This window comes from Anthonomus grandis, chromosome 9 (genome assembly GCF_022605725.1).
Source record: "Anthonomus grandis grandis chromosome 9, icAntGran1.3, whole genome shotgun sequence".
Classification (NCBI taxonomy): domain Eukaryota; kingdom Metazoa; phylum Arthropoda; class Insecta; order Coleoptera; family Curculionidae; genus Anthonomus; species Anthonomus grandis.
Window position 1 is genome coordinate 8,800,576 of NC_065554.1, and position 26,296 is coordinate 8,826,871.

Sequence of the window (26,296 nt, forward strand, 5' to 3'; positions counted from 1 at the left end):
CGGATTTATTTCAAGCAAAGTGTCAGAGAATTCGTGTAGCCAGTCAACGCCGATCTTCGGAATATGAACATAACCTCTAAATTGTTGTTTCTATTTTGTCGTTTTGTATAGTCCTTGATATTCGTTTTGAAAATTGTATTTTATATTTTTGGATTAGTCTAAAAATAAACATTAAGGAAACAAGTGCTTTTGAATTGTCGGAAGAATCTGATCAGAATTATGTTGATTCCGACACAAACTTTTAAAGAAGATTTAATTGAAGAATGGATAAAGCCCAAAAGTGAAAATTATTTTCATGAAACTGTCTCCCAATTTAATAGAATAGAATTTCTCGAGCATTTTAATTGTATATATAACATTATGAGTAAGTCTTGAAGTAGCAAATAATCACACAATCTTAAACTCTAATAATAATATACAGCTATTTCAAGGTTGTAGTATAATTTTTGTTTTGTTTATGTTTTATTTATTTTCCCATTTCCCACTGGGATAAAAAAGTGAGGTTATTTTTCTTCTCCACTCAAGTTGTAATATTTTACACATACGCATCAAGAATGGTTTGGAAACAGTTTCAAACTTGTAAGAAATTTGCAGTGAGAACAAACCTTTTAACGCCGTAAAAATGTCTGCGGAATACTACGTATCCGAGATTCGACATGTAAAACATACGTTAGTTATTTCCTTTCATGACGTGAAAAAGCCCATAAGTATAAAGCCCGTTGGGTATACGCCTCATCGGTATATGCCTAGAATCCCCGATATTCTGCTAAGTTGCCAGACATAATATTTACTTTTCTTTTTTGAAAAATTGTCCGAAATAGACGGAATTCTCAATAACAATTTTTCTTTACGCAATAATATCTAAATCTAAGCATTTTATATTTTTTATGAGAGCAAAAATGCCTCCCTAGCCTTTGGTTGTTACCTAAATTTTTGAGAAATTAGTATACGATTTAGCATGACCCTATGTATGTGCATAACATACTAATTTGTCGATTTCAGGGCACAGCGTCTAATTTTTAACGATTATTTAAACTTGTCTTCTTCTTTGTTTATGTGTGATTGTGTTTTTTTGTAATAATTATTGGGAAACTATACATTTTGGTATAATGACAAACAATTAATTTGTATTGTGTGTGATGCAGTGCTGTCAGAGACCAGAAAACTGCTTTTTTTGTTTAAAGGCAAGTTCATTGCAAGTTCATGCAAGTTCAAGTTAAAGTTCTCACTTTTAAAATGACATTTTAATTTTATTATTTATTTGTCGTTCGAACCAATCTATACGTTGATGCACAGAAAATTAAAAAAGTTGTGTTATCTTTTCTTTTATATCAGTTAAAAGTCAAAAAAAGATAAAAAATAACTAAAAAAAAAACTGGTGGATGCGGCGGGCATTTCTATCTCCCAGCGCACTCACCAATTCATTTATTTAACTTTGTTTAAAAAAATAAATAAGAGGCGAGCTACGACAGTTCTTTAAAATGTCGTTTTCTTATGAATATTTATTTATTTACACATTACAAGGCAAAAAAGATTGAAAATAACTATTAAAAAAATGGAGAATGCGCCGGGCATATTTATCTCCCAGCGCATTCACCAATTTATTTACTTAGCTTTGTTTAAAAAAAAAAATTGTACTTTTTAATCATACCTAAATAATAAACGAAATGCAAAAAGAAAACTAATTATTTTAATAAGGAAAAAGAAAATAAGGGATTGCTTAGAATGTACAAGAAGAAGTAGCTAAAGCGCTTGGAATTAGTTTAAGGATGGTGCAAAAGGTTGTATATGAAAACAAGAACAATCTTATTTCCAAGCAGGAAACAAAGTGTAAAAGGAAGAAGCCGAAGACTGAAGATTTAAGTGAATGTGTAAAAATGAAGTAACAAATTTGACTTAAAAAAGAAACTAATTATAACTATCATTATCACTAACAGATTCGGAAAACTCTTCGTCATTTTCCGAATCTTCTTCAAATGGAGCAATGATCAATGGTTCAACTTGGATATCGAGTACTTTTTCTCCCTTCCACCAGGTTCTAATAATGTTTTCTGTGTGATCCACTGATTTCCGCCAATACTCCTTTGTGATGCGATTCAATGCCTCATTCCAAACAGCTTCAACCTGGTCAGATCTAAGCCCAGCACCCACTTGCTTCTCATAATAAGATTTTGACCCTGCTCATATTAGCTCAATGGCATTAAACTGACAATGGTATGGTGACAATCTTAAAACTTCATGGCCATATTCACGTACTATTTCGTCAACAGCATATATTTTTGGTCTTTTTAGCGATTTTGCAATTGAAAGAAGTTCGGATTTTAGCATATATGGCAAGGGATTCTGATTTTCTTTTACTAACCATTCATAAATTTCGCTTTTTCTCCAACTTCCATTTGGTTGTTTATTCAAAATTCTTGAATGATACGACGCATTGTCTAATACTATTAAGGAAGGTTCTTGCAAGTTCGGTATTAACTGTTCCTTTAACCATTTTTCAAACATTTCGCAATTCATATTGTCATGATAATCCATACTTTTAGACTTAGAAGAAAAAATTAAACTTGCACCTGGAACGAATCCCGTTGAAGACCCGGCATATAAAATAATAAATCGTTTTCCCTGACCACATCCTTTTTTTCTTTTCACGCTTTTCACAGATTCATCTTGCCAAGATTTTATTCCACTCCCGTTTGAAAATATCCAAGTTTCATCTAAGAATACCACTTTCCTTAACTTTGATTTTTCATTTTGTGTATATTGTCTTAAAAATCCTATTCGTTGGCTCACAATATTTGGTAGTTCACACAAATATCTTCTATTGCAGTCTTTTTTATAGCGAAAACCTATGCTTTTAATTAATTTTGATAAAGCAGAAAGTCCAATTTCCAAAGTGCCGCGTTACTTTAAAACATCCCTCAGAAATGGCAGCGTTATATTTGTTTTTAGCCTATGTAGTTCATAAATCCTATCCCTTACTTCCATTTTTACACATTCACTTAAATCTTCAGTCTTCGGCTTCTTCCTTTTACACTTTTTTTCCTTCTTGGGAATAAGATTGTTCTTGTTTCCATATACAACCTTTTACACCATTCTTAAACTAATTCCAAGCACTTTAGCTACTTCTTCTTGTACCTTAGGCAACCCTTTATTTTCTTTTTCGTTCTCGAAGTAATTAATAACCTTAAGTACCATTTTTTTGGCTTGAGGATTTAGAAATCCACAAAAAGGCTTTTTCTTTTCCATAATTTAAAATTTAAATTATCTTGTGACAAATAATGTCATCCGTCAATCGAAACGAGACAAGCATGTTTGTTATGAAAGTAATTGTTTTAGAACCACTGACATTTATCATTTTATCTTCTTTTAATACATTAACGCTGCATATATCTGTTTCGTTTATCTGACGCGTTGTAGTTAAAAAACGTTGTTGCGCAAATTGAAATGAAACGTAACTACAAAAGTTTGTCGTTGATAATCTGATACACCCGCACGATAGGAACGATTTTGACTATAGCAAATTCGCTATTTCTACAATGTTATTCTCAGACCGGCGGTTCCGCAGTAGCGTAGTGCGCAACGCTCGCACGGCCTATATAAATAAAAATTAGCACGTAATCAAGCGCAAAACGTGCGGACGAAGACCAGATAATAGCAATAGATATCTCTCCTCCATGCAGTCTTCTTGCTCCCAAGTATAAATTTATCTTAACACAGTACCAAGGAGACTGGATGTAAGGAGACTGATCACCGCGCTTTTCAAATAAGGTTACGCGTACCCAAAATTGAACGATAACTGGATGAGCAGAATAGCCACCTCGGCGCTGTTGGTCAGAAGTGTACCTCTCTCTGATTAGTTACTCTGCGCGTTGTTTTTTATTTTCATTCACGTCAATTTCAAGTTTTCATAAAAAAATTATTGATAAACAATCGTTTTAAACTCATTTCCATTGGGGATAACGTTCGCGGTTGCACGATCGGCTCCCGTTCGTGATTTGTCAGAAGAATTTCTATCAGTTTGTACGCAACCACCACTTCTCTATATTTTTAGGTTTTGTGTTTCAATTTAGGTTATATTATTATAAAGCTTTGTAGTATTGTTACATTGTAGTTAACATTTTTTAGATTTTGTATACTTACTTGCCTTGCCTATCATTTTAGTATTCTCTTGAAATTATTTGTCTCCATCGACCAAAACAATGTAAAAAATTCTATATTGGTCCATGCCTTTAAAAGCACTCACGTTTGTTGACATTTAAATCAGTTTTTCCCCTTAAAGAATTAAAATATAGTCATGTCAGGTTAGAGTTTTTATTGTTGTCAATCAAAGTGTGATCTCAATTTCGTTTCAATATTACTAAAATAACAAAGTCAATAAAATTACAAGATCCATCAATATCTTTTACATTTTTTTAACCCTCCGTTAATAAGGTGGGGTATATCGTACCCCAACCTACTTCATATCTCTATAATTTTGTCCGTTGCAAAATACGTAGCGCCATCTCGTAAGTACCTTTAAATATAATGTCAAGTGTTTTGGAGCGCGTCACTCACGCGTCAGTCGCGTGTGAGCTTTGATCGATGCAAATAAAGTGATTTGGGGTATATCATACCCCAGCTTACCATTCTCGTAAGTTTTTTTTCTTAAATTCTTTGATTCTTTTAGAGGTAAGTACGACATATTATATATAAATTATTATTTTTATTATTATTATTATTATTATATAATATAATAATTACGTATAATATTAATATGTTATAAACCTATAATGATAATTATTATTATTACTATATTGATATTTTTTGTTTACCTTGAATTTCATTTGTAGATATTATGTCTGCTCGATGGTCATATGAAAAAGAGCAAGAAAAGTTGTTGAGGCTTTGGGAAATTTCGAATAATTCCTTAGAGGTACCCGAAATACTTGATGAGGAGCCCATTGAATCCGGCTCTGAGGGCGAGTTTGACGACCACGTTAGCCAGCGTTCTGAGGAGTCTGATTCTGCGCAAGAAATATTAGAATATTACATTGTTGAGGAGTTTTCGCCTGAAGTAAAGTCAAGGTATTTATGGGGAGTTGACAAAAAACTAAATGGGTAGCTAATCCAGGAAATAAGGCTGTGCGTACACGTCAGGAAAATATTATCCATCGTCCGGGACTAAAAGGTGTTGCTAAAGAATCCAAAACCCCTTTTGATTGTTGGAATATTTTTATAGACGAACTCACTCTATAGTTGAATGTACTAATCGGTTAATTCAAACGAAATCTGAAAACTATAATGACAAATCGATCGTACAACAAACAACAGCTTTAGAAATGAAAGCCCTTATTGGACTACTATATATGTGTGAGGTGGTTTTAGGGCTAGTAGGTTAAATTTAGATGAGCTTTGGGCTAGCGTTGGATCCGGTATAGACATGTTTAGAGCAACGATGCCCCTAAAGACTTAAAATTGATAAACTAGCTCCAATTCGGGCAATATTTGATCGGTTTGTAAAAAACTCTCAAGCAGCTTATGTACCTTCGTAATATTTAACAATAGACGAAAAACTTGAGTCTTTCCGCGGTAGGTGCGGATTTCGGCAGTACATATCAAACAAGCCAGCTAAATATGGCCTCAAGGTATTTGCACTTGTAGACTCAAAAACATTTTATGTAGGGTATCAAACTTAGAAGCATATGTAGGCCAGCAGCCCGAAGGTCCGTACGCCCTTAGCAACAAACCGGCTGACATAGTTCTGCGATTGGTAGAACCAATTAGGGAAACAAGGCGAAACATAACGTTTGATAATTGGTTTACAAGTTATGACTTGGTAATAAAGTTACTAAAAGAATATAAACTTACTTTAGTAGGGACGCTGAGAAAAAATAAAAGAGAAATTCCTGGCGAATTACTCACAACAAAGCGAAAAGAAAGAAGTTCCAAATTTGAATTTCAATCAGACGTAACATTGGTCTCTTATATTCCAAAAAAAAAATGGAAATGTTCTCCTTTTATCAACTCTCCATCATGACAACACAATTGATCCCGATTCTAGGGACCAAAATAAACCAGAAATAATAATGTTTTACAACATGACAAAAGGAGGAGTAGATACGATAGATCAATTGTCTGCCACTTATAGTGTATCAAGGAATAGCCGCAGGTGGCCACTAACTCTATTCTTTTCCTTACTAAACTCAGCTGCTATAAACTCTTTTGTAATTTTTTATTGCAATACGAATGAAAATCTAAAACGGCGCTTTTTTCTAAAAGATTTATCTTTGAGTTTAGTAAAACCGTTCCAAATGAGTAGACTGCAAAATCCGCGAATAAGTCTAGCAGTGCAACGTAAGATTCCGATATACATATATGTACAATATACATTTCCGATATAAAGATCGCAAATCTTTTTACACTTGTAGGGCCTGTAATAAATTTGTTTGCCTGAGTCATGCAGCGCAAACATGCGACAACTGTAGCTCTATAGATAGTACATAAAACAATGTATTAGTTTATATTTTTCTTTAGTTATTTGTAGCTTATACTTAATCAAAAATTAATTTTTAAGTAAATATTTTCAAAATAATATATTTTTAATACCTGGTTGTGTCTTGTTCGAAATTTTTGTAAAAATGTGGGTCTTTTGAAAATAAACTTTTAATTTTTTTTTGGTTGGTTATTTGTCATGTGTTTTATTTTTATTTACTTTCAGACCAATACAAAAACATTATTTATTGATAATATTTAAAAAATGTTTAGTTTATATTCAAAACGTGTTTGTTTTTTTATTGGGGTATGCTATACCCCAGCTTACCAATCTTGTGACAATTACCAACCTTACCAACGGAGGGTTAAAGTAATTGTGAATAAATGAGTGAAAAGATAGATGAATAAAAACAAAGTTAATTATAATACCAATGTACATTATTTATTTACTCATATACACTTGTTTTTAAAAATATTAATACTTAAAATATATATATTTATAGTTATATATATTGGTTTTATATCACATTTAATAAAATAAAAAGTAAATTTTTATTTTATTACTGTTGCATCATTCCTTGTTTAGTTGACTTCTTTCCTGAGGTGGTTCAACAATTAAGTATAATGTGAACTTGCAGAGTCAAAATGTTGGTTTGGCATCCTGAAGTCAGTATTAATAGCAATAGAGTTACAAATATTTAATCTTTTTTTTTTGTTCTCACATAATATATTCCTCTCACAGCTCCTATTTTGTTTTCTGGTTTCATTTTCTTTAATTTAATACATTATAGTAAAATTTTTTTTTATGAAGCCGAAATGCGTTGGGTTTTGTTTTTTAGTCTAGTTGGTTCACTTTAATTTGTATCAGTTTAATCAATTTATTTTTACGAAAAAAAAGACAGTGTGTCAAACTTAATTTAGAAGTAGTAGAAAGTGACAAAATTTTTACTATAAATTGAGCCATTTTAACAAAAATATCTCACTAAATTAAATTAGCTTTAATAAAAGATATAGGAATGATTGCATGCAAACAAACAAAACAAAAGGTAAATATTTGGTGATTATAGTAACCAAATGAATATTAAAAATCCATAATATTAAAAAATTATTATATCATCAGACATGACATTACAGGACTCTAAAATAAATTTAATATTTTCACTAAAAGAATCACTTCCACATACCAACACTTTTAAACTTACATTTTTCTGAAGCATTACTTTATTCAAAAACTGTTTAATATCAGCGATCCCTAGTCGAGAACCTTTTACAACTTCATGGTATTTTTTAGTAAATGCTTGCATATTTAACTTCGAAATAAATAGCTCATAACTAAAATTCCAATAATCTCTCAATTTATATAATTCATCTCTAAGCAATATATTGTCTTGGTCACAACAGAAATATAAAGTTAAAAAACTCAAACAATCCTCATTTAGTAACATCTTTGATATAATTGTATAAAATGGGGCAATGCCTGTTCCTTGGGCAATAAATAGTATATGTTTACATTTATAATCGATTTTGAATTTGCCATAGGGTCCCCGCCATAAGGTCTTAGAACCTATGGTTAATTCCTTAAAAAGCTTTGACATTCGGCCATTATTATATAACTTTACTAATATGGTGAAGCAGTGTTGGTCTAGGTCCTCTACATACAATGGAGTATATGCTTTTTGAAAAATATCCCCTTGTACTTCTCCTTTTAATAACAAATACTGACCTGGTTCATATTGAACAGACAACTGATCAATGTTGTGTTCAAGACTTGAGTTTTGAAACTGTATAAATCTGAATGTATTTAAATTACAATCTTTGGTATGCTTTTTAACATCTATTAACTTAAATAAGCTAAAAGTTGTAGGAGATAAGCAGGTATTAAAGGAATTCTTTAGTTCTTGGTTTTTTGAGGCATTGTATTTCTTCAACTGCTCTTCATAAACATCTAATATGCAGGGATTACAGCCCGAGCCACAACAGTCTGATTCACTGGGTTTTACTGGTTCTTGCATGATCATGATGTGATCGAATTCTTATTTTATTTATATCATTATAATATTCTTTATTTCTGCTTTTATTAAATTTGTTTATATTTTATATTTTCCTAACCTAGATTAAAACTAACCTAAAACTTTAAAACGGCAGTGTATACCAATTAAACTATTTCATGTGTGTGTAAAGCTAGCGTGCGAGAAATTTACCGTAATCAAGAACGCAGCATATATCGTTTGACACCAACCTATTAATAGTCTGCGCCCGCTTTTATTTTTTTGTTATAATGCCCATATTTCCTAAAAGTCCCTAGAAATTTTAATAATTTTTTGTCCAGATATTAACAATGAATAACTAAATCGATTTGAGATGGTTGCATATATGAAGACTGGAGGTGGAAGACATACCTTTGATACAGGTCAGTGCTGCCAACCGTACGGTAATTACCGTACTTGTACGGTATTTTCAGCTAAAATACGGTATACAGTCCAAACATGCTTACCGTACGCAGTTGTACGGTAATTTAACATTATGAAAAATGTACCTATATTTTTACTATTTATTTATAATTTTATACAATATCGAAATGACAAAAAAGGCCTTTTTAGGCCATGAAACCAAAAATTATTGAGTAATTATTTTTCCTTATAAATTATAAATATGACAACACCGATTTAATGTGGCAACATCTTATTTGTTTCTGACGCTCACGTATAATATTGATGACTTCGGGGAAATACCAAAACCAAACCTAATAAAGAAAACTTGACCCTTTAAGTTTTCGGCGCATATAAGGTCTAAGTAGTTAGTCTGGCTTGTCATTTGTGTGTTACCTCTTTTTATTTATGTCTGATAGTGATTCAAGTGATGGAAGTGAATCTATCCAATCAAAAAAGCCGAAAACTCAACACCGTGCTCAGGTACATTTTAAAATAAAAATTAATGTAGTGTGTAGTATTAAAATGTCATGTTTTTTGTTATAGCAATTTAAGAACTCGTGGATTGCATTGCCTGAGTTTAGTTCTTGGCTTCGTTCTGTACAGGGTAATACCTTTAAGGGTAAATGTGTTTTATGCAATGTGCAATTCGTTAGTGAATTGCCCACCATTAAAAAACATGAAAAATCTGCCAAACAAAAGTAATACTTTAATTAAAAATAAATCTAGTGCAAACATTTTAACCCAGTTTGTACAGTCAGCCAGTACATCATCAACTCATGAAAATAATGTTAAAAGTGCAGAAATTCAGCTTTGTGGGTTTTTAGCTGAGCATAATATTTCTTTTGCAACAATGGATCATCTATTTCTATTGTTGAAAAAAATGTTTTCGGACTCAAAAATTGCAAAAGATTTGGCTGTTCGAAGAACTACATCTAGGGCAATTATAACAAATGTTATTAGTTCAAGCCACAAAAGTATATTAACAAATAAATTAAAAACCGTAAAATTTAGCATTTTAACCGATGAATCAACCGATATTGCAGCTGTAAAATCGGCATGTGTAGTAGTTCGGTATTTTAATGAGGAGGGTGGAAAAATTATAACATCATTATGGAAACTAACTTCTGTATTTAATAACAAAACAGAACACAATAATGGACACATTTTATAAATATGAAATACCGCCAAGTAACATTATTGGATTTGCATCAGATGGTTGTAATGTTATGATGGGCCAATACAACTCGGTTGCATCAAGATATAAACTCTGTCCAGGAATTTTCGTTTTCAAATGTATATGCCATTCTCTGCATTTGTGCAGCAGCGAAGCATGCAAAAGTTTACCAAGATCGGTTGAGGATCTTGCCCGAAACGTTTACGCTTTTTTTAAGGTAGGACAGGTCTTTTACAATACTCTTTTTACAAGTTGTATTTATACATTTATTCTTTATAGTCGAGCAGCAAACGACAGTGTGAATTCAGGTAATTTCAGATCTTTGCCGAAGTCGATGTACATAAAATTTTGCATCCTTCACAAACCCGATGGCTTTCGGTTGCCGCAGTAGTGCAAAGAATGTTAGAACAATCGTCAGCTCCTTAATTGTTTTTTACATCGAAGCTATTAGATCAACGTTTACTGGCAGTCGAGCAAGTACACCAGGCTCTGCATGATCCATTTACAAAATTGTATTTTATGTTTTTAAAGCATGTTTTGCCCAAAGTTAATACCTTAAACCAATACTTTCGGTCCGAAAAAGTGTTGGTATATAAAATGCATGAAGTTATGACTAACACTTATTAAGAATTCCTGCTTTGTTTTATGGTACGTTACGTCACAACAACCGATCTTTCATTAATTGATCCAACAAACAAAACCTATTTTATGCCTTCAAATCAATTGTACCTCGGGGTAGAAGTTTTACATGAAATAAAAAAGAAGGAAATTTCAGATAGGCCTTATTTGCTAGAGCACTTTTTCGAACGATGTCAACAATTTTATAGTGTCCTTTGTACCGAAATTAAAAAAAGATACGATTTCGATGATTCATCCTATCAAAAATGTATATCTTTTCTCCAAATAATGCCATATCCCATAAAATTCGGGAACAATTTCCATCTTTAACAGGCATATTAACACAAATATACAGTTCTATATTTGTGTTCTGTGTACATCACTATAAAGGGGCGCAGTAAGAGGTTCTAAAGTAAGAAAATGACCTAGGATTAATGCAGATAAATCATTGGGCGCTGTGCTGATTGAGGTTAAAGGGCGCGAGTTCAAATTTGCCTCAACTTGGTTTAAAACTTTCATAAACTCTTCATAAGTTAAGAGTTGAGTTCCGATAACCATATTTAAATGCGTGTTTTAACGGATTATACTCCAGTCTCCCACAATCCACCAAAATTTGGACTGGCAGGTAGAATAAAATGCCAGTTTACAGGTTGATCACAATTAATTTGAATTAACTTATTATTTGTCCAATTAAAAATGGCCTCATTGTCGGAGTATAAATTATTACACCGATCGCGCTGAGGTACAAAGCGGCGTAGAGCAACTATAAAGATTTAAGTCACTTTAGCTTTTAACAAATTCTTTCACTTTATATATGGAATCTACTTAACATTCTGAATCAACGAAAGTTGTGTAATCTGTCAAAAGCATGACTGTCAGTTTACAGAATACTGCTGTGGCTGCTAAGCTCAAGTAATATATTTCTCTGATATTGCTTAATCATTTTCTATAAAGTACAAAGAGCAGTACATCATCAGATAAGCATCATTTCTAATGGTGTACTTCAAAAGTCTGTATGCCTGATGATGTCCCAGCACAATAGTCATATGACAAAATAGATCTGTAAAACCTTATAACTGTGGATATCAAAATAAGACCAAGATTTGGTGTGTTGAAATTACCCCCTTAAGCATGGGTTGAATTAAATAGACCTTAAAATATTGTATTATTCCTTGGTGAGGAATAGTTTCGAGTACTCTAGCTATCAACGTAGTCTTAACTCCAAAATACTAGTATCTCTCAGATACTTATGCAGAAATTATGGTTCAAAATAATTTTTTACGTTTTGCATCTTATTTTGTTAAAAAAAAAAAACATTTGTAAGAAGGCTTAGTATGCGAAGACCCGAAACTATAAGCCCAATGTATTTGATTTAACCCTACAATGCATGATTTTTTAAATTTATTTCAAAAAAATATTTTTGGTTAGGTGTTAGTGCTGTGAATGGGTAAAAAATATTTAAAAAAATCTTTTGTTTTTTTATTATATATTTTTTTAATTTTGTTTAAATGTATCACATATGCTACAACACGCACTTATGATACAAAAAAAAGGAAAAATGGTCTTAACAGTTTATTGATAGAAGTTACCAAAACAATTTTTATTTTTATTCAAACATAGGTGAACTTTGCATTTTTCACAAAAAATTAAAGAAAATCCTTTGCAGCCGGGTATTTTACATCGTTGCCTGGTATTACTCCAGTTCGGAATGTGACCAAAGTTGTCAGTTCTTACATCTTTTGGAGGAATTGCGGTTGAAGATGATTTTTTCTTTTTCTGTTCTAAATTTCGGTCAAGTGAAGAAAATGGCCTTCCCCTCTTTTTTGAATCATTCTGCCCAACGTTGCACAGACAATTGGCGATTTCAGCACGAAATTTTTCCATTGACATTGTGGCTGTGGTTCCTATTTTCCTCCGATAGAGAAGCCATGCGTTGATGATGGTAATGTCAACTAAATGATAAAAAATTCTGCAGTACCATTTTCTGGTTCTCATTGAGATTTTGTAACGCCCTAAAATACTATCTAAAAGATCCACTCCGCCCATATGTTTGTTATATTCTAACACTAAGTTTGGACATGGTACTTCCACTCGTTTTTTCTCTTTTTTATCAAACCGTTTCACTTCTTGAACTGGAGAAGAACCCATGTATGTAGAAAGTAATGTGACTGCTTTATTATCCAGCCATAAAACTGAGGCAAAAGGAGTATTTTGAAAAGAAGTTACATATTCTTCGAAAGAACCTCGCGTTTTTTTTTTGAAAACAGTATCACTAGAAAATTTGCAGTTGGGCAAACGATTCCTTCTCACTGTTCCTAGCGAAAGAATGCCATTTGAGAATAAATATGACATCAGAGGAATTCCTGTATAATAATTTTCAAAATAGACAATGTAATTGCAGTTTTTGGGAATTGACCGGCACAAGCGTATAACAACGTTTGCTGAAGCCCCAAGGTCAGGCTCATTTGGAAAACGGTATTTCTCAGAATGTTCTTGGCCCGAGTATATTTCAAATTGGTACGCATATCCCGTAACACCAGATAAAACATATAATTTATAGCCCCACTTGTGAGGCTTTAGTGGCATGCTATATATTTGTGTTCTGTGGTGGCATGTACTGTTTCATGTAGTGTCGGGCCTTTGTAGCACACATTTGCTCATCTACAGATAGACACTTTTCAAATGGAACAGTTTGGAACGTTGTGTTCAAAGAGTCGATAACTGGCCTCAATTTATGCAGACGATCATGATCCGCATGATCTTTAGGAAGCATTTTCGTGTTATCATTGAAATGTAGCATTTCACAAATTTTTTCAAATCGATTGATACTCATGGTGTTTTTTATTTTTTCGAATCCATATTCCTCAGACCAGTATCTTCTGATATTTGACATATTTATTACCGACATATAAATGCAGATACCAATGTACTTCTTTATTTCTCCAGTCGTTATATTTGCCGGTTTCGAAATATTTTTTTGATTGCTGTAGAGGTTCGATTCTTCAGTGATTTTCTCAAATAGCTCATCGGTAAAAAAGTATCTGAAAAAAAAATCAACAAATTACATACTAAACTGCAAAAGGAATAATTGACTTATTAGGTTTTACCTGAAGAACTGATAGGGTGTTGATGACTCCATTATATTTGTTGGAAGATTTTCATTACCTCTAAATGTTGTACCTTGAACATTTTGTTCAAAAGATGCTTGCTTCCAGCAAATAGATTTGAATGCGTCTTTATCCAGTGTAAAATTATTTTCTTCTGTACCGTTCGCGTCTTCATTCTCAGATATTATTTCGTCGACAATATCTGCCTCATTATTATTTTCAGCGTTCGAATTGGTTAGTTCTACACCATCTAGTTCATGCTCAAAAATAATTGGAGTATTTTCAATGTCCAAATTGGCGTAATCCACAGGATCTTGAAACTTTTGAGCAGCCAATTCTAAGCAATTATCAACGTTTTCACTTAAATTATCTTCGTCCAATTCTTCCAGATCATCGTCACTTTCAAGAAAACGTTCTGCCAACTTTTCCAACTCCTGGATTGTCCATCGCCCTGAGATTAAAAAAAAAAATCATAAAATGCCTGTTGTAGCATATTTGCTACATTTTATTAGAATACCCGGTAATTTATTTTTATGAATTCTGGATACGCACTGATATAACAAATAGTTTGAATACTTACCTAATTTACCAAATTTATCGAGTTTGCCTGCCAAAACCGCTTCAAATGTTCAAAAAAACACAAATTTACTACGTCAGACACACACACCAACCGCCAAAACAACACAGCTGACATTAGAATTAAAATTCTGTACTTGCTGCGCCATCTAATGCCAGCAAAGCGAAACCCGATTTAAAGTGCGTATATAGTATGCTACACTATGCATTTAGGTGTATCATAAAACATTTAATGAAAATAGAATTCTTCAATATTTTATATGTAGCAGATATGCTACATGATGCATTGTAGGGTTAATTTTTTTGTATAAATTCATAAATGTTATAAATGGAATCATTTGCAGATCTAATTTGCTGTCAGGTCTATACTTCTATAATCTATAATCTATAATCTACTAAATCGTAGGCTGCGATATTTCGATTTGCAATAGAATTTTCCAAAAATGTTTTGGTTTCAATGATTTATTTGGCTAAAGTATGATAAAAAAATGTCAAGTTTTCCGCTCGCTTGAGTTTATAACATTTTTATTATGCCTAAATATGAAATCACCGTACATACTACATTTTGTAATAAATAAATCATAAATGTGAGTTTTACTAGTTTTGGACAAGTCTATTGCAGATTTCTGTATAAGTTAGGACGATACCCACGAGAGGGCGCAACAGGTTATGCTTGGGTTATGTTACGTCCCACTTGAAATAGAGTTGATCCTATAATCGAGTTGAGTAGTAAAAGTTGAATATTTGGGTTATATTCCCAAATATTCAATTAACGCCATGATTATGATTTTATTTCTGGCTAAATGTATAGGCAACTTGTCTAGGTTAGGACGATTTGCACAAGAGGGCGACATAAGTTCTATTTTCGGTAATAAGGGTATATTTCTATATTTTTCATAAATAGAAATAGAGGTTAACACTAAACTAACTTATCAGTATCAGTTGCTAAATAGCGCAAATATTATGTAATTACCAATTCTACACTTACGAGTTCTAAAACTAACGCAGAGACTGTAATTTTATTCATTTCATGCAACTATTTTACAGATGTCTGTACTCTGTTTACGTTTAACGGTGGATTCAAGAGGGCGTAACCGGTCGTGTTTTGGTAATTAACCATAAGTTTATATTCTATAAATGGAAATGAGAGTTTTTTTTTTTTTAACTGGTAACGAGTTACACTATTACACTGACTTATTTTTTTAGAAATTCTACCATTATAACTTATGGCTAAAATTAATTATCTAAACTATTTTTGGGGTAAATACTTATTAATGATTAGATTTTCATTAAAAAATTCCCTTTTTTTTAGCCAACTTCAACGTGCGGCCATTTCAATTAAACGAATATACTTTCGAAATACGTCAAATTCCGTGGCCCTATATATATTAAAATTGATGACGTGACGTTTATTATCATAGATTGATGCTATTTAGATACCAGTGAACCGTCGGCTGAAGAGCGCCCTCTGAATGTCGAGAAATAGTACTAACCAGAAGTGAAAATTGATTATGGCGCCAAATTTTATTTTCGCTCTACTATACCGTGCGCCTAAAATTAGTGAAAAATGTGCATGTGGTTCTTTCGAAAACTACAGTAGGCAGATTGGAAAAATAATAAACTGGGACTTTTTTTTATAAGGACTTTATTTATTTAATCTCCATATTAAGTCCTTGGCTTATCACTTTTTCCATTTGCGTAAAATAATTTGTGAAAAACCCATAATATTTCCCACTAGATACGTTAGTCTGGGTTTTAGAAATTAAAAAATATTTGTCTAAACAAATATAAAATATATATAAACCCTCAACTTAAATTAATTAGAATATTTATTGTATCAAAAACCAAAGTTTGTACAGTAGAGTTTATAATAAGTGTTACAAAAGGTTATAGTAAATGTAAGAAGTTAAATAAAAATTTAATAAAATCATCAAGGAATTACCCCCTACTCAATTCAACAGTAATGTTCCTTAGTAAATGTTATAACAAATTAGCATTGAAAAAAAATTACATAAGACAATATAAAAGGATATAGTAAATGTACAAAGATCTGAGAGAGAAAATTACCTTTTAATAAATTTATGTAATATCTTTTTTTTAAAACCTTTTTTCTTATTTACTCCATAAAAGATCTTGGCTATTTCATTGTTTCTTGTACAACATAAAAAAAATAAAACACATAAATAAATTCCTAATGAAAAAATCATAATACAATAGTTATATATTGCAAAATCAAAAAATTACCTAAGCAAAATATTTATCTATATCCTCAGCTATTCTCAACTCTCTAGCTTTTAGAGACCGTAATGTATCACCTTGCACTTTATTAGAATTTTCATCTAGAAAGTAGTTGGATAAAAAAGCATACAAGCAAAGTTTTATTGACGGGTTAAAAATACATTTTAATAACAAAAAATTACATGAACAGAATATTTACCTCTACCTAACACCTTCAAATTTTCAGCAACATTCTCAAGATTATCGATTTGTTTGTAGTGTTGTCAATCGTTTTGATTCTAAAAATAAACCTTTTAAAAAAAACATTAAACAATGGAAAGATATAAAATAACAGGTAAGTCTAAAACTATAGAGATACATACAAATGTTAATATACAAAGAAATACAGTTTCATTACTACCCAATATTTCAAACTAATCTTAGCTTAAAAACTACCAATAGATATTTGAAAAATATATATTTGTGGTCAAACGTAAGCCTGTTTTCAAATTAAGAACTTAATCAAGAAAAAATTGAAGTGGGTTAATAGCTTTCCTTTCTCCTTAAATTACTTAATGTAATCAAAAATGAAAAAACACATTTTTAAATGGAATGTTCTATACATCTTTGACTGAAATAGTAGGATATAATTATTTTCATTCCAATTATATTATACAAGATATCACACAAGAGTGGTGTCAGTTTAAGCGGCACACTACTAAGTTAACTGTAATATTTTTTTACAATGATAAAAAAACTCGTAAATTTACAGCCAGAAACGCAGCAGTTTGTTCTTCTCATCCATTTCTCACTTTTGTTGTTTAGATTTGCACTGGTCATTTTCACAAAAAATTATTGCAATACCTACTCATGCAAATGCAATATGTCCCCAATGTCTATATTGAATTTAAGGTTTTTACTATTTATTTCTCAGTTATAATAATTATTATAATATAATTCATTTTTAAATAAAAAAAAACAGGAAACTACAGAACACCACACTGAACTAAACACCCGGACAAATTTTGTGCAAAATATGAGCACGAATCAATGTTGTTACGATTTTTCGCAAAATTTGATTAATGAAAGTTGGTTTGTAAAAGTAAAAAGAAAGCTTCTGCAAAATTCTAGAAGCTAAAAGGCTAGGAAGAATGGCCGTATTTTATATGACACATGAGATGCTTCACAGTCAGTGTAGTCTCGAGGCGGCAGTTTCGCTTTCTTACGCCATCTATATATCGAGGAATAGAAGCTTTTTTGGCATTATCCCGATCGCCTGAGCCTTAAAGCTCTGGTTTATTACTGGTATGAGCTATATCTGCTATAGGCACGGTACTTACACAATCATTTTTAGAAGTATTCATGGTCGAAAATTTAAACCACCCTGACTAATGGTTTAAAGGCTCGGTGGTTCAAAAAATAGACCATATTTTGATGTTGCTTTGCAATGCGCTGCCGAAGCACAAAATTTAAACCAACTATTGAAGCTCGCTCCGTGGACATTTTAACGTTTTTTTTTACTTTGGCGGTTAGATTTCTTATTCGGTGGATAGCAGCATTGATGAAACACCTGTTACGAATTAAATTTGAGGTTAAAATAAACAAAAATTAGTGTGTCTAAATTGATAAATACTATTAGATCTTGCAAAAAGTGATAGCTTACATCATTCCAGCAAGTATAGATATTTAATTTACATATATTTATTAGTATGTTGTAAAAAAAAACATTGTTTTTATGTGGTCTTTTTTTACTACCACCACTCCACTTAGAATATTGAGTTTCACTAATTATAAAATACCTATACAATATTTTCTTGCAGGTATACTAAGGCTAACCTAGTAAGGATGGATTGGGTATGTTCCATATGTAAAGTCCATTTGTGCTTGGGAAAACGTAAAGAGTGTTTCCAAAGTTATCATGCAACGTAATTTTTAGTACCCAAGTTTGTATGAGTTTTTAAATAAATTTGTTATCTTACTCTTAGTTTTTTTATTTTGTGTCGCGGTGGTCCACAATATGATCCACCGAATTATTCAAACTTAACAAAAAACTGATTGGCAGATTTTCATTTTTTTATTTTTTTATTATTACTAATGTATTAAATTACTACAATTTTACAAAAAATATAAAAATTCATAAAAAAAATATTTTGGCTCCACTAGGTATTTTTTTACCAACTAAATTAGGCGCCGCTAAGAGTTAACATACTATTCAATTATTACTCACTTGATTTAAAAAAAAGTAAAGTCTTTTCTTTTTAGAAAAACAATTTATGTGTTTTAGAAATTATCCAAACAAGTAGCTATGCAATTATTTTTGATTTATGGAAGTCATTGTGTTTAATGTAGGTATTATATTCATTTATTCTTGTTGTTAATGGTCTACAGATTTTTACCTTAATAGTCATGCAACAGTATATACAATTACTACAATCATAATTTTTTTAATATAAAACGTTTTTATATAATTTATTTTCATCAAAATATTTAGTGTACAAATAATTTTTCCACGATTTTTAATAATTAAAATTGAAATTGATATATATTTGTATTGATTTAATATTGATTTGGTGTAAATTGTGGTTTTAAAATGTTATAAATTTTATTTAAATATCCAGAAAAGGATGTTGATTATCGTTCATTAAAATGAATGTATATTTCGGTATAGTTGTATATTTAGAAAATTCCATTATAATAAAGCCACTATATTTCTTTTTATCAAAAGTATTTGCAATTTCTAATGCTAGCCGTAACTGTACCTGTTTTGTTGGTAAAAAATACTTTTATGTTTGAATTAAGTAGTTTTTACCTGGTAATAAGTTAAAAGTTCCAGAAGTCTTAAGACATGAATAAACTAATTTTTTCTTTTCTAAAATATAATATTTTTGTATAAATACAAATAAGCCATCTACATTCTGTATATATGCATCTGAATTTTTTTTATATTAAACTTGAAGCTCATAAAGAAAATGTGGACTTTCCGCGACTGAATGACATTACCAAGAAAGACTATTATCCCTTACAAAGAATTGACGACACCCTGGATACACTATCAGGTTCACAATGCTTTTTAACGCTAGATCTAAAGAGTGGATACCGGCACATAAAAATGCAACCAAAAGATAAGGAAAAGACTGCATTCTATACTGAAACAGGACTTTGGTAGTTTACAGTCATGCGCTTTGAACTATGTACAGGGTGAGTTTTTCAAAGCGCGGAGTAGTATTATGCATTGATGATATTATTTATCGATGACGTGCTCCTGGACTATTATTTGGTTAAGCATTCTTCACATTTTAAAAATATTTTGGACTATACAGGGTGTTCCGAAAAAGCAGGGCACTACAAAAGTTAATTTTTTTAAATGGAACACCCTGTATTGCAAAACATTTTTGAATTCTTTGCGTAATTACCAATCTTTTAATCAGTCTATGCAACAAAACCAACTACAAGGGAGGATATGATTATTAGAATTAGGGATGCCTGTCAAACCGTAACACCAGGAATGTTATACCATGTTCGACAAAATATAATTAAAAGAATTAATATTTGTATCGAACAAGAAGGACATATCTTTGAACATTTGTTGAACAGAAATTAACTTTTATTATATAAAAATAAGTGAATTTAATAAAAAGAAACGTCCATAAATTTGTTTCATTTTATAAGAAAAAAATAACACGAAATGAAGAAATATAAGTATATTTCAAAAACTATTAGAGATAGGGATAGAATATTATTAATAAAATTTATAGGCTCTTAGGTAAGCTATTAGATGACATGAAAATATACAGGGTGTTTCATTTAAAATAAGAGAGATTTTTATATTTAAAGTTGGGCAAGTTTGGCCTTTCAAAAAAAACACCCTGTATAACAAAATGAATAATTTTACATAGCACGCATATCAAAGTAACTTTATTTTACTTCTGATAATAAAAATTAAGTCTGTATTCAAAATTTAGGTGCTAAATTTTAATATTAAAGAGATGCGTGCAAATTCTAAATTTTTAACAAAATTTGATTTATCTCCTAAACTATTAGTTTTTGGCATATTAAACCATTATCAAAAAAGATTGGTAATTACCCAAAGAATTCAAAAATGTTTTGCAATACAGGGTGTTCCATTTAAAAAAATTAACTTTTGTAGTGCCCTGCTTTTTCGGAACACCCTGTATAATCCAAAATATTTTTAAAATGTGAAGAATGCTTAACCAAATAATAGTCCAGGAGCACGTCATCGATAAATAATATCATCAATGCATAATACTACTCCGCGCTTTGAAAAACTCACCCTGTAATGGTCCAGGCACCTTTGAAAAACTTATGAAAACTTTGTTACGTGGAATGACTTGGGAATCATGCTTGGTTAGTCTGAATAACGTCATATTACTGGGAAAGACATTCGAAGATCATTTACAGAATATTCAAGAGGTATTCGTTAAGCTCCGAGACGCCAATTTAGTTCTAAAAAATTTTGTTTATTTCAAAAAGAAGCTCAATACCTCGGGCATGTAATATCAGAAAATTGTGTCAAGACTGACTGATTGACCAAAATTGGCAACGACCTAATAACAAATACCAGTTAAGAAGCTTTATATATATCTTTGTACATATTACAGAAGATTTGCAAGAAATTTTGCTAACCTTGCAGAACCTCTACATAAGTTCACAAAGGACAAGGTGGTATTTAGTTAGTTAGCAAACTGTGAACAAGCGCTTCAATGGCTAAAACGAGCACTGTGCACATCTTCAATTTTAACGTATTAGATTCCTGGACAAACTTTAATTCTGGACACAGATGTAAGCAATGTTGGAATTGGAGCCGTTCTTTCACGGAAATATGAAGATGGCAAGCAAGTGACAGCTTATTTCAGTAAAACGCTATTAAAGCGAGAAATAAACTATTGGGTAACCAATGGCAGCAGTAAAAGCTCTTGAAAATGTCCATACATATTTGTATGGTCAACGCTTCATTCTTAGGCTGTCCATGCTTATTTAAATGGCTTTTTTAGTTTAAAATCCCTAAAGGAAAAATAGCAACGAGGCTTTAACGGCTACAAAAGTATCACTTTACAATAGAACATAGGAAAGGCAAACATCATTAAAATGCTGTTGCTATATCCAGATGATCTTATATGGAAACATGTCAACACTATCTTAAAAAGGAATTGAAGCAAAAGCCAGAGATATTTGCTTATCCTGGATTGTTGATCCTATTGATAATCCTGGTATTGGCATTAACAGTTCTGAATTCTAAGCAAATCAACTGAGATACTTGTATATAATCTTTTCTATTGACATATCGTTCTTCTAACAATGAGTCTACTAGAAAAAGCTCGGCAACAGTTATCGTCGATGATGAACTTCGTTTACCTTCGAGACCCGACAAGGCTGAAACCCTTGAGGAGAAGTTCGTCGACTATCTACAAGAGCATTTGCAAATGGTCCATGAGCACGAGATAAACTTTACCTAGAAAGCAACAGAATCGAATCACGTTATGACATAAAATCGAATTCTACCGGCTCTAATCCTGGGAACAGAATCTAGTTATATAATCCATAGCAAGTCACCAAAGCTCCAGAAGAATTGGGAAGGTCCGTTTTATGTGGTAACCAGAGTCAACGGCGTGGTATACCGGATTCAGCGACGTCTGGTAACGAAGATGAAAATCATAAACATCAATAGGCTAGCGCCTTATCATGATTCAAGTGGCTCCCTTCCTTTTGTTTGACCCTGTGGGTGTGGATTAAGGCAGTGTTCTGAAAATATAAATATGTTAATTATTCTCATAGTTTTTTACTATTTTGTTCTTATTTTGTAGTTTAAGCTGATTAGTTAAGTTTATTTAGGGTTCTACTTACGCTTTGTTTATTAGTTACACCTATAGTATTTAGTTTTTTAGTTCATTTTGTTTAAAGGCCCCATTTCGGCCCCAATTTAGGTGATTTTATTGTAAATCCTGGTAGTTTAAATTTTCTAGAAATTGTATACCTGAATACTTCAACCATCAGTATTCTTGTAAAATGATTGGTCTCCATCGACAAAAACAATGTTGAAAATTCTAAGCATTTCCAAATTGGTCCATTAATAGGGGTTGCGTTTCGTAACATTTTAATCCGCTTTGTTGTCTATCTTGGAAACAATTAGACGACAGTCAACGAGGCTCAGGTAAAAGTTTTGACGTTGTCAATAAAAAAGAATGAATTCCAGACATAAAAGAGTATTCCTAGAGTAAGTGTGTTCCTGAATTAAGTTACAATATTGGAACGAAATTCGGGAACACACTTTTATTGTCAACGTCAAAATCACTAACTTAACTCGCTTTGACTGTCGTTTAATTGTTTCCAAGGTAAAAACTGACTAAATAATTAACTGAATGAAATGTCATGAAGCGCGTACTTTTTAAAGCCCGATGAAACAGTTTCGAAATATTTAGAATTATTTTATGTGTTTTTGCCGGAAGAGACCAAAAATTTTAGGAGAATACTGACAGTCAAAGCGTACTTACGGCGGGATAAGGAGGATATATCCCTTATAAAAATATAAAATTAAAAAAAATCAAAAAACTTAAATTATAACAAAAAATTAGATTATTCTCTACATGTTCTTTTTTTTTTAATAAAAAATTATGCAATTAAAAAAAACACAAATTTTCTTTGCTTGCATCAGCTGCAAGAAGACGGACGCGATAAAAATTTTCCGTCTCCGATTGCGATTGCGTAATATGTGGCAGTGGCTGTGAGTGCCTTCACTGCCTTCGTTCGCGCGATGCGGGCACATGGCTTAATTTTGTTATTTAAAACGCAGAGTGTGCGCTCTCGTATCTTGCGCAACACGTGACACGTGAAAGCAAAAAAATGAAGCAAGGAAACCTATTAAGTTTTTTTAAAAGAAAAATTAACGTGGATGATGAAGAGGAGGCCTCTACATCACGATTGGATTCATCTATCAATGTGAAGAAACATTTTAAAGGTAATTCTGAATCTGCCTTATCTTCGGAAATAAATTATCCGCACCCGCAGGATATTGCAAATTTTCTGAATTCTGGTTCCGTATCAGATAAAATAAAAATAATTGAAACACTTTGGATCCCGCCACCATCATACACTTTCCCTTTAATAGATAGATTTAAAGACCAAAAGTTCAAACTGAGATTCCAACACAAGTGGCTCACATAATTTAATTGGCTTTGTTATTCCGCAAAAGAACAGGCCGCTTTTTGTAAATTTTGCATATTTTTTGCTATTACTGGAGGGCAAACATTAGGTGCATTAGTGAATGTAAAAATGGACAATTGGAAAAAGGCAAAAGAGGTACGTGAGTATTAACGGATTATACAGGGGGTCACGTCGCTTAAATAATATTTTATAATATCATTATTTGTCAAATAATTCATACCAGTCAAACATAATAAGATAATAATACAGTACTTTTTTGCTTACAGATATTTGTTGCCCATGAGTCTGCAAGATATCACAAAGATTGTATATGTGCCTACGAAAATTTGGAGAAAATACAAAAAGGGGTTCAAGAAGAAGTTATAGATTTACTGGATGAAAAAAGACAAGACACAACAAAATCGGAAAAAAGACAAGAACAAGCAAAGCAAAATCGGAATAAAATTCGGCCGATTATAGAAGCAATTATATTATGTGGTCGTCAAGAAATGTCGTTAAGAGGACGCACAGCTACGGGAAACTCTGAAAAAGTCAAAAAAAAGTGAAACTTACATTAGCCTGAGAATCCAAAATGAAATTATTAGCAGTGTAAATGTCATTATAAAACAACTTGTTTGCAGAATAAACAAGGCAGAGGCGTTTGCTATTCTTGCCGACGAAACAACAGATATTTCTGCAGTCGAACAAGTTAGCATATGTGTAAGATACGTGAGTGATAATAACAACATAAATGAAGATTTTTTACAGTTTATTCCAGCTGATAGTTTGACAGGTGAAAATTTATCAAACACAATCTTAAATAGCCTGGAAAGTTTTGGCGTGGATTTAAACTACTCGGTGGGGCAAGGGTACGATGGAGCCAGTAACATGTCTGGAAAATTTAATGGAGTGCAAAAATGTATTCGACAAAGATGTCTAAAGGCTATTTATATACATTGTGCTGCACATTTATTAAATCTGGCCATTTCCAAAGCATGTGAGGTTCAACAAATAAGAAATTGTCTTGGAGTTATTGAAAAACTATATACTTTTTTTAATACTCCAAGGCGCAAAAATGTGGTTTTAAGTAAAATCAAAGAATCAAATGAACATCCATCTGCAAAAACCCTAAAGAGATTATGCGCAACTCGATGGATATCCAAATATGAAGCAGTGCAAGACTTCATGGAACTTCACAAATACGTCGTTGAAAGCTTGGAAGATATATCTGCTTGGAGGGATTCTGGGGATGCACCAGTTTTGCGTAATAGTCTTTTTGATTCCGACTATTTAATAGGCCTCCAAGTAGTTAACCAGATCTTTAGTTTTGGTTTGCCACTGTCGGGTTCTGCAAAAAGTGGACATTGATTTAAAAGAGGCTGTAATGGTGACTGAAAATGTAATTTTATGCTTAAGGAAGCTGCGACTAGATGCTGACAAACAATTTGAAGGGCTTTTTAACAAAGCAGTGGTAAATTTTGTATCCTTTTTTTTTAATTTGAGATTATTTCACTTTTGTATTTATTTTTAAGGAAGTGGCGTCGAGTGTGGGCGCCGAAATTAAAGTAAAACGAATAACGCACAAACAAAAAAATCGAGCAAATCCCAATATCAATCCAAATGCCGAAAATTACGCGGTCGACTATTTTTGAACTACTATGTATTTGCCATTCTTGGAGTTTTTTATTAACCAGCTGGAAGAAAGATTTACGTCTCATAAAGAAATTTTCCAGAGATTTATGTGCCTATTATGACCTTTATCTGTTGGAGAATCAACTGATTCAAGCAATAAGTTTAACAATTTGCTTGATTTATATTTACCCGATGTTCCAAAAATTATCACAAAATCTGAAATAAAACTGTGGCATGAGCATTTAAACAATTTCCCAGAAATAAAAAACAAACGCCAAGCATTGTTTGGAAGTTTGTAGTCAGCATGCCTATTCAATGTACACAAACTTCTAAAAATTTTGTGTACATTGCCAGTGTCAACTTCGACGCCAGAGCGTACATTTTCTACGTTAAAATGGATAAAAACGTATTTGAGGAATACTACCACCCAAACGCGGCTTAATGGATTGGCCATGCTATCAATTCATCGAGAAGAAGTAATATCTGTTGAAGAAATTATTGATGATCTCGCTCTGAAGCCACGGCGTTTAGATTTTGTTTTGTAATTTCAAATTTAACGTAAAATAAATAAATTATTTTTATTCGTTTATTTTATATCCCCCCCCAAGCCCAAACTCTGGGTACGCCACTGGGTCAAAGCAAGCAAGTTAACAAATTCTAGAAAATTAAAACTACAGGGATTTACAATAAATAACCTAAATTGGGGCCAAAATGAGGCCCTCAAACATAATGAACTACTTAAAAACTAGACACTATAGATAAAAATATTAAACCAAACGTAGGTTGAACCCTAAATAAACCCTACGAATCAACTTTAACTACAGAGTACTAATAAAATAGTACAAAAACTAGGAGAATAATTAAGGTATTTACATTTTCATAATATTATGTTCAAATTTGTTTTTGAAACT

The 26,296-nt window shown here is 31.9% G+C and overlaps 2 protein-coding genes across 3 annotated transcripts; one reads left to right on the top strand and one right to left on the bottom strand.

Moving 5' to 3' along the window:
• Positions 1-6,891: 6,891 nt before the first annotated feature.
• Positions 6,892-8,606, bottom strand: LOC126740363 (NADH-cytochrome b5 reductase-like). Of its 2 annotated transcripts, none has more exons than XR_007661880.1 (2): positions 7,194-8,606; positions 6,892-7,132 (listed from the first exon to the last, which is right to left on the bottom strand). XR_007661880.1 is itself a non-coding variant. In XM_050446342.1 (2 exons), the coding sequence occupies exons 1-2, from the start codon at positions 8,487-8,489 to the stop codon at positions 7,580-7,582; spliced, it is 846 nt and encodes a 281-aa protein (XP_050302299.1). In that variant the 5' UTR covers positions 8,490-8,606; the 3' UTR covers positions 6,892-7,579. The 2 variants fall into 2 exon arrangements, 1 of the variants encoding a protein (XP_050302299.1); XM_050446342.1 differs by having other exon boundaries at positions 6,892-7,609; positions 7,674-8,606.
• A 15,276-nt stretch (positions 8,607-23,882) lies between these two features.
• Positions 23,883-25,121, top strand: LOC126740694 (zinc finger MYM-type protein 1-like). Its single transcript, XM_050446822.1, has 3 exons — positions 23,883-23,909; positions 24,041-24,315; positions 24,395-25,121. The coding sequence occupies exons 1-3, from the start codon at positions 23,883-23,885 to the stop codon at positions 25,119-25,121; spliced, it is 1,029 nt and encodes a 342-aa protein (XP_050302779.1).
• Positions 25,122-26,296: the final 1,175 nt, after the last annotated feature.

What these genes read in the sequence shown, in the direction of transcription:
- LOC126740363 (XM_050446342.1), bottom strand. Translation starts at nt 8,489, where the DNA reads ATGATCATGCAAGAACCAGTAAAACCCAGTGAATCAGACTGTTGTGGC. An exon ending in AAGTAATGCTTCAGAAAAAT is followed by an intron (nt 7,610 to 7,673) that starts GTAAGTTTAAAA and finishes AATTTATTTTAG; the next exon opens with AGTCCTGTAATGTCATGTCT.
- LOC126740694 (XM_050446822.1), top strand. Translation starts at nt 23,883, where the DNA reads ATGGACAATTGGAAAAAGGCAAAAGAG. An exon ending in ATTGGAAAAAGGCAAAAGAG is followed by an intron (nt 23,910 to 24,040) that starts GTACGTGAGTAT and finishes TTTTGCTTACAG; the next exon opens with ATATTTGTTGCCCATGAGTC. An exon ending in TCTGAAAAAGTCAAAAAAAA is followed by an intron (nt 24,316 to 24,394) that starts GTGAAACTTACA and finishes ACTTGTTTGCAG; the next exon opens with AATAAACAAGGCAGAGGCGT.